The sequence below is a fragment of the Nicotiana sylvestris genome, chromosome 1 (genome assembly GCF_000393655.2).
Source record: "Nicotiana sylvestris chromosome 1, ASM39365v2, whole genome shotgun sequence".
Lineage (NCBI taxonomy): Eukaryota > Viridiplantae > Streptophyta > Magnoliopsida > Solanales > Solanaceae > Nicotiana > Nicotiana sylvestris.
The window spans coordinates 84,862,863-84,871,710 of record NC_091057.1 but is presented as its reverse complement, the minus strand read 5'-3'; the positions used below and the strand labels follow the sequence as shown (position 1 = coordinate 84,871,710).

Here is an 8,848-nt window from a genome sequence, read left to right as displayed (position 1 = left end):
ATATAAAATTTGTATAATTTTTAAATGTAACATACAAAATGTATATATATAATATAACAAATATACATTTTTTCGGCTATTATTTTTACAAAGACTATAATGTCTTTTTTCCTAGGAAAAAATGTCGACAAGTCAGCTAAATTTACCAGCATGTTTAACTATTCAAGTATACACACTACCAAGTCAATAGTCAGTCACAATCAACCACCCTATGCAATGAACAATTCATTAGCTGCCACTTTTTCCAATATTTTCCCGTGTTAAGTGGCGTACCAGGTCTGTCTTCGGATATATATATATATATATACCGCACATAAAAGATTTTAAAAAATCCGGAACAGGAGAAAACGACTATCCATTCGTCAAAATAATACCGCACAACTTTTACAAGTTACCGTAACAGCAACATCTTTTCAAGATGACGTCTTATAAATAACCAATGTTGTGAATCCATCTGAAGTACTTCTAAACGAACGAACCATATCCATCATTCACAGAAATTTAAACCTGCTTTTGAGAATGGATCAAATCCTTTCAAATAATAACTTAAGAAAAGATGCTACAGAAGGATGCCCTTCTCTCAACTGACCAAAACAACTCTAGTTCCTGTAGAACAAAGGTGAAAAAACACTATGCTACAACCAAAATTGGTCAAACCCGGTTATAGCCAACTGACTTGCTGAATAGTTGTCGGATATACAGAACTTGAAGCCCGCTTGCCAATATAAGCAACAGATACTCTCCAATTGTGTAAAATATAACACGCTTCCTTGTGCTTTCATTAGCTGTACCAGATGAACACACACATCAGATAAGCAGTAGATCACATGATGAATGAACTCTATTATTCAAGATTAACCCCATGGGCAAAGATCAAACGTAAACAGGAAGAAAGAAGCCAATGGAGATTTTACATCCACCATCATAAAGAAGTGAATATAGGTCCAGAAACATTGGTAAAATTCAGAAGAAAGCATACTCATAACACCCACCAAACGAAATATTTGAATTTTTTGTTTTCTTTTATTGGCCATTTTGTTTATATAAGGGAACTTCACTTTAACTATTTCCAGACAAGGTGCTTAATAAATTTTAAACCTCAACTTTACTCATCTTTTTACCGTATCATAAGAAGGGAAGATACATAAGAAGAGCACAACATACTTTGGAATTAGATAAATAACACCCCTAGAGTGCAGCAGAAGACTTGCCTTATACGCAATAGCTTCAAAAGCTATTAACCTGTCTAAATAACACCATTTTATCTAAAAGTCAGCATGACTTAACACCTAGCAATATTTTAATGAAGCCTAGAGTAAGCTACAATTGGAGTGACATCAGTAGATGATATTGCTTTTTGTCTTCAAAAAATGCTATGCCATCACTAGGAAATGAATTGTTGTTAAGTCACCACAGGTCGCATTTTTGCAGCACCATTTTCAGAAGTAAGCATCAGTTGGTTCAAATGTAAAAATAGACAGTTGCCTACTGCTGGCAGTATCTTGTTTAAAAGTAAATCCACCAATCCAGGTTTTATAGGCACAAATATTCGGGATCCTCCTAAACTTGGCAATTTTTATTTAGTTCCCCCTTAAACTTAACGTGGTCTTTAATACCCCCTGAACTTGAAAATTTGACAATCTTGACCTCCCTAGATGCTGATGTGGCAAAGAGCGTAAATACACTCTCTTTTAGGTGCGTGGAAGGGAAGAAAAAACAAAAAATCAGCTTCCAAGTGGGGGTATTTTTCAAATATTAATTGCCACGTAATCAAATATAATGATTTATTTGTTCCAATTATATTTCTCGTTGTTTCTTCTTAATATACATTGCATATCTTATCCCAATTGTATATTTTTAGATACAATGAATATATGTTTCAACTATGTATTTCTTTTCTGAAAGTTAGTTGAAACTCCATTTATTTTAGCCAAATAAAAAGAAGATTTAGCCAAAGTAATGAAGTTCAAATGATGTATTTTCTACAAAAAGAAAAATTTATGTGTACTTTATTTTCATGCAATGACTATTTATTTAAACTATGCATTTTTCTTTTTCGAGACAAATTCACAAGTATTTGGTCGGAATTTTACTATTTTAGCTAAATATTCATTTAGCCAATTTATGGAGTTCCAACAACGTATTTTATTTAGATGCAATGATAATATGTTCTAATTATGTATTCCTTCTTTTGCTGATCAAATATGTAAAAGTAACTTGATTAAAATTTTATTATTTTTAGCAAACTAAAAAATTATAATCAAAATAACGTTTTTTCAAGTTTTTTTTTTTAGATTTTGGAACGAAAAAAATAATTTAAATAGTTGGTGGACTTAAAAACATAAAAATATATTTTTTATTGTAAAAGAATGCCACGTGGACAAAAATTTCCATGTGGGAGCGCGTGTGTCACACTCTCATGGATTGTCAGCTTCTAGGGGGGGGGTCGAGGCTGTGAAATTTCCAAGTTCAAGTTCGGGGGGGGGGGGGGGGTATTAAAAACCACATGAATCTTAAGGGGGAACTAAACAAAATTTGTCAAGTTCAGGGGGTCCTGAACTATTATGCCGGTTCTATAAGCTAGTCGGTCTCAATGTCATCAAGCATTTACCACATAAATGACATTCGGCATACTAGGATAAAGGAAAACCAATCAAGTTTATATCCATTTCAAATAAAAGAGCAATAAAGTCCTTATCAAAAAAAAGAATGAAGTCTTACTATGACGATGCCGAGCATCACGTGCTCTTAGGTACTTCTGCTCTGAAGTAACCGACTCCAATGCCTCTCTTAGTTCAGCAATTTTGACATTAATGGGGTCCAAATGTTCTGCACAAAGGTTAGTAAATGTTAAATGAGAAAAGAAAAGGGACGTGAATAAAATATAACAGTCTGCAGCTAATCCTAGCTATGCATAAAGAACATATCAGTCAAAAAACATAATACATAATATCCCACTATCCCAGCAATACATATAAGAACATATCAGTCAATTAACATAATGCATAACAGCCTGTCAGCCTCCACAGCTACTGAAATACCATAAAGAATATATCAGTCTCTTGTCACCAACGGAACCAAATTTGTGTAAAAGCAGAAATTAATATTTCTAAAATATTAATGATAAAACAATAACATGGCAAATAAGACCAACCATCTTTAGCAAGGTCATGCTCATTGGGGATGTGTCCAATATGTATGTAGAAAGAGACTGTTTCTGGTGTTGAATAAGGATTCTTAAAACAGAACTTGTACATCCCACTCCGAGGGGCCTTGAACTCAAATTTATCCCCAGATGTTCCCTTCATTGTGTGTACAACATTTTCCCCGGGTGCTGTCACCTGCATGAGAGTAACAAGACTTAATAAGAAAGATTCGTGATCTCTTTTTCACTATGAGGTTGCGGCGAAAGTAAACAAATAAGAACATATTAATAATGAGGTAATAAGCTCCCATTATAAGTTACATCAAGTGCAGACATGGCTAAGAGGTGGAAGCAGTCTGTTGTGTATAATAAATTTTTTGACATTAACATGTGCTGGATTCCCATGACTCCTCATCACCACCAAACAAAGACTAACTTCTGATGCTGGAGCATCTTTCTTATACTTTACCCAAAGGCTCAAATAAAGGGGAAAAAATAAAATAAATTTGTATTTCAAGAATAATTATTTAAACCCAAAAAATAATTACTAACAAAATTGAGAAAATTTACAATTAGAAAAAATGTTTAAGTTTAGTAATACTCTCTTCCAGAGAGAGTCCATGGGATGAGGCGCACAGCTTAGTCCCTTGATCCTGCACCATCTAAGCAAGCTAAACTCATAGCTTCTTTTGCACCTAGCTTCAGGGCTTAAGTGTGCCTTGAGCAAGCTTATGACAACAGTGCTTCAGTGATAGCGCTGATTAATGGAACAGGGGATTACATGTGAGTTTGCAAAGAGAAGAATAATGGTTATTTGTGCATGTTGAAGAGGCTACAAGAGGAGGAAAGAGGAGAAAAAAAAATCAGGTAGAGGGAAGCAAAGGTTGTATAATTGGAGGATAGTTGAGAAATCATGTGTGGTATTTGAAAAAAGAGATTTCAGGTTTATGAATAAAATTTCTTATGACAATGAATCTGGTCAAGCACCAGAACCGAAAAAAGTTAAGAGCTTTTATGAAAGAAAATAAGATATCTCCGAGTCAAATGAAGTTCAGCCAATTGAAATGAAAGAGTACAGTGCTCTGAAGCAAGCTCTAGTAAATTTCTCAAGGAAACTACGTGGACTAGTCAAACCCCCAGTTGAGTAGTACCAAGTCAGGCGTAAAATCCTCAATAAATAGTGATCCATAAATTAGTGGTTCAGCAATGGATGGCTCCAAAGATGATGAATGAAACGATGCATGTAAGATGAGCATGATAAAGCGTATGTCTACATCAGCGGGGGCGAGAACCAGAAGGCAATGGCTGGTTCCATCAGAATAGGATATATACAGATTTAAAGAGCTAATCCAAGAGCTTGTCTAATTCTCTGAAACTAGATTTTGTCTGGCCTCTAGAACCAAACGATGATATAGTATGACTCATAATTAGACATACGTTCGTTGGTCAGCCAAAGATGCTATCAAGCTAGCCGAAGGTATGAAGTATGAACATAGTTAGGAGAGTAGAAATTTGGAAATCATGAAACTTTAACGAGCCCCAACTTGTTTCGGACTGAGTCTTAGTTGTTGTATAATACTTTAGTGAGGGAAGACAATAAGGCAGATCATTTAGTATTGGAGTGAAATTAACCTCAGTAAAGCAAAAGTTAATAATATAGCCGACCTCAACAGATTTGGACTTGAGGCGCAGTTGATTGATTGATTTTCACTATTTCATTTAAGTTAAAATGGCCAAAATCGCTGGTATTGTGGGATGATTAGCAAGTGCAAATAATAAGCAGACAAAAGTGCTAATATCTAAACAAAAAGCAAGTGATGGCAGTAAGTAGCAGAATATACAGTCTTGAAACAAAAAGCAAGTGATGGCAGTAGGTAGCAAAATGTCCAGTCATTGAAGAAAAACATTCAAACCAACTCAAGGATCCTAAAACATAATACTAGGAAGAAGTGATAAGCAATTTTCCTCCCTTCAGTGTAAAGTCATAATTCCTGCTCTATGCTTTGAGAATTTCAGAAAACTAAACACTTGATTACTGCAAAATAATTATTGGAGAAAACTATTCTCTTTCACGGAGGGACGTATGTAGTGTACAAGTTATGGGTTCATTCAAGTCTAATATGTAAAAAACAAAATTCACTAAATAAGTAGAAATAATAGATTTGAACACAGTAAATCAAATAGGTTGTAATAGAATTTCAAACTCGAAGCCATAAAGTTCAAATCTTGGATCCGCCTATGCCTTCCATGAGATTCACTTCACTTAATGATAATTCATTTTTTACCTTAATTTACATTAAAAAAAAAAAATGAGAGGAAACCTTTACAGTCTATCTGAATTTCAACAACAATTCACCTTTAGATAAACAAATTTCAACAGCAATTTTATATACAGTATAAACGTTTTCCTATGAAGAATAATACATGCAATAGCTCTTATAATTGTTATCTATCAAATCTATAAAAAATCTCAAAAGAGCTAAATCTAAAAAAATCAACTAAGTGAAAAACAAGTGGATCCAATAACGTGTAATCAATCTCAAAAACAGTTCACAAGTAATGGCATAAAGTCGATTTTGAGAAAAAACAAATACACAATTAAGCTAAAAGGGAAAGAAAGAAAAAAAGAAGACATACGACGAAATCGATGCCGGGATGATCGGAACTCCAAAAGATGTCATGATCAACGACGACGAAGTTTCCAGAAATCATGTCGTTTTCATAGAGAACGTACTCGTACACGCATTCCTCATCGTTTACCGTTACCGATAACGCCGTTATGTCGTTCACGAAACTGAATAGAAGAATTGCCACCAAAGCGAAGACCTTTGACCGCCTGATTCCGTCTCCGGTTGTTGTTTCCATCTCCGGCCCCGACGAGCTCTTTTAGGATTGTGAAAATTCGTTTTCGGAGATTTTGGGGCAGATTTTGTAATTGTAAGATACAGAAGTGACGTGCGGGTGTCTAATTTTACACTACCATCGAACCTGACATCGTTTTGTTGGATGGATTTTTTGTTTATTTATTTTCTGGCAAAATACATAAGTTGTCACCCGAACTATGACCCAAATCCCTGTTAGACACTTTTCAGGAACGAATATTACTTTACACACTCAACCTTTCCAAAGTGTATCTTAGACACACCATTTTTTTCTTAACCAGTTTTTCAGAATATGTACAATATCACGCACCAATCAAACAGTGATACGTGTCATTTTTTAAAATAAAAAATTAAAAAAATTTAAATTACAATTATACCCCTCATCTTCCTCATCTAAACTATCATGGTTGTCTTCCTCCTCTCTCACCATCAAACACCATAGCTTCTTCCTCCACCTTTTACTTAATAACAAAGCCACCATTAATTAACAAAAATCACAAGAAAAACACACCCAAAACTCCATCTTTTCCGCTGAAATTGAATCAAATTTTTGAGCCCAGATCCAACTCATTTTTCATTTCACTTCGGTAAAAGTTCGACCGTCATTAACTGTCATCGCCACAAGTCAACTATTTAAAAAATCATCCATTAATAAAATTAAAGAATGTGCAAAATCTTGAGCTAAGCTTTAATGGTTGGAAAAAATTTCGGAAAATTCTTGCTTTCTAAAAATTTGACTTCGCCATGGGTAAAGCTCAAGTTAAGCTTCTCTATAACGAGAAGAGATATAAGAAATCGTGGTATATCTATTTGAGAAGAAGGAGATCGGGTGATAGAGCTCAAGGAGTAGCTATGGCAGAATTTTTAAAAAGGAAGAAGATGACTCAATTTAAAATTTTAAAAAACTAAAAAAAAATTGACATCTGACACAAAATTCTTCTGTTCACGCGACTCATTTGTTGGGAAAAACACGCACTATCCACGTGGGCAAAGTAGTGTGTATTAGATACACTTTAGAAAGGTTGGGTGTGTAAAGTAATATTCGTTCCTAGAAAGTGTGTAACAGGGATTTGGGTCATAGTTCGGGGGGTAACTTATGTATTTTGCCTTTATTTTCTCTCTTCCAGGAGAAAAGGAAAATAGAGAGGGACTACGAGGTGGCAAATCCAATACTCACTAATAACATAAAAATATGATAAGTGATTTTATGGTGTGCCTCACACAACTGACATTAGTTGTGTGAGACCTCTTTTTATTTCAGACATTTGTGGACCCATATCTTACACATTTGGGTCCACAAAATTCTGGGATCACACAGTTGTAAGACAAAAAAGAAGCTTCACACAATTAGCGTCAGTTGTGTGAGACACAAAATAAAATTTTGCAATACCTAAACTACTAAGATTTCCCGTTGTTTATTTATTTTTGTTTGTTTTAAAATCTATCTATATATAAAAGAAGAGGCAAATCCATGATATTATGCCAAGTGTCACAATGGAATATCGACACGTATCATGCTTTAAGACAAATTCCAATAAATTTGGATATTAAATTTTTTTTAAAATTGTACAAAATTTTAAAGACTTAACCAATTTAATTATTCACAGAGTCCCACATTTTGGATAGATACTGTTTTCAAACTTAACAGTAAAAAATATAATTACTCCAATTCCAAAAAATGGACTCCCACGTTTTTTATTAGATTTTTATTTAACTGCATATCGTGAAAGCAAAATTTGGCAACCGTACAACATAATCCATGGAACGTTTTGGAACATCTTTTAATGGAAGTTATAAGATTCAGTTTATTCACAAAAACTTCAGCCCATCATTTTGTATCTATCCAGCTCAATTTCATTAATTCGTGAATGAAAGTTACAGAGTTGGGTTTTCACAATTAGGGTTAGGATTTGACTTTAATGTTCGTTCAATGATTTATTGGTGGGTTTCGTCAATTGAAATGAGAAAAGTGAATCTACCATTTATAGTTGCTTTCCCATAATTAGATTCAGGTAGTGTAGTTTTCATGGTAGAACAAGCATTTAAAAGGTAAGATTTGAGATCAATAGATATATCTCTGTTTTGTTTATTCTGAAATTTTATTTTTATCAATTTTGGAGATCGTGGTTGCTAAAGTTTGCTTAGTTTTCAGACATTACTTATAAAGACTGAATTAGAACAAACTTGATGCTTCGCCTTCACTCTGTGACCTAACTGAATAACATTTAAAAATCTATTTTTTTTCATTTGTAGGAATTAGTGCATCCCTTACTTCTTTCTCAGTGGAGAAACTATAAATTTATAACTATGCTTGCGGCTAGTAATAAGATCTCCCACTTTGATTTGAAGTACTTTCACATTTCAATTCTCTTGATGTTGTTTACTAATTGGCTCCTTCTTCACACAACTTTTCATCTGCAAAGGTCATAATACTCTATCTGGTTTGTAAATATTTTGTTGTTAATATGTCACGAAAAGATTTTGGTTTCTTTCTTTAGATGCTAAATACTCGATGCATTTACCACTTAAGTGATTGCCACCCTTTTTTCACATTTACTTCACATCCCTGTGCAGGTTTGTAAATTAGTCGATTATCTTATGCAGTTCTTTTTTATATCATGTTGCTTCTTGCCATCCAAGATATAAGCTGTTACGACCCAATTTCTCCTATAGGTCGTGATGGCGCCCAACGTTACCGCTAGGCAAGCCAATAGTGGACCAACTATGTGATTGTTTCTTTTAGCAATTTAAAAATAGTTGATTTTTAATTATTGAATAAACAAGAATTGAAAAGTTTCATAAAATGAGTATTAGACAATTA

General features: G+C 33.9%; 1 protein-coding gene across 1 annotated transcript; it reads right to left on the bottom strand.

Moving 5' to 3' along the window:
* Positions 1-340: 340 nt before the first annotated feature.
* On the bottom strand, positions 341-6,141 carry LOC104223451 (transmembrane emp24 domain-containing protein p24beta3). Its single transcript, XM_009774900.2, has 4 exons — positions 5,783-6,141; positions 3,155-3,341; positions 2,722-2,829; positions 341-785 (listed from the first exon to the last, which is right to left on the bottom strand). Exons 1-4 carry the CDS (start codon positions 6,008-6,010, stop codon positions 652-654), a joined length of 657 nt encoding a protein of 218 aa, XP_009773202.1. The 5' UTR covers positions 6,011-6,141; the 3' UTR covers positions 341-651.
* Positions 6,142-8,848: the final 2,707 nt, after the last annotated feature.

Excerpts from the sequence above, each read along its gene's own strand:
- LOC104223451 (XM_009774900.2), bottom strand. The coding sequence starts at position 6,010 with ATGGAAACAACAACCGGAGACGGAATCAGGCGGTCAAAGGTCTTCGCT. Across the intron at positions 2,830-3,154 it reads GCATGACCTTGCTAAAGATG|AACATTTGGACCCCATTAAT; the intron begins GTTGGTCTTATT and ends ACCTTTGTGCAG. Across the intron at positions 786-2,721 it reads TGATGCTCGGCATCGTCATA|CTAATGAAAGCACAAGGAAG; the intron begins GTAAGACTTCAT and ends CATCTGGTACAG.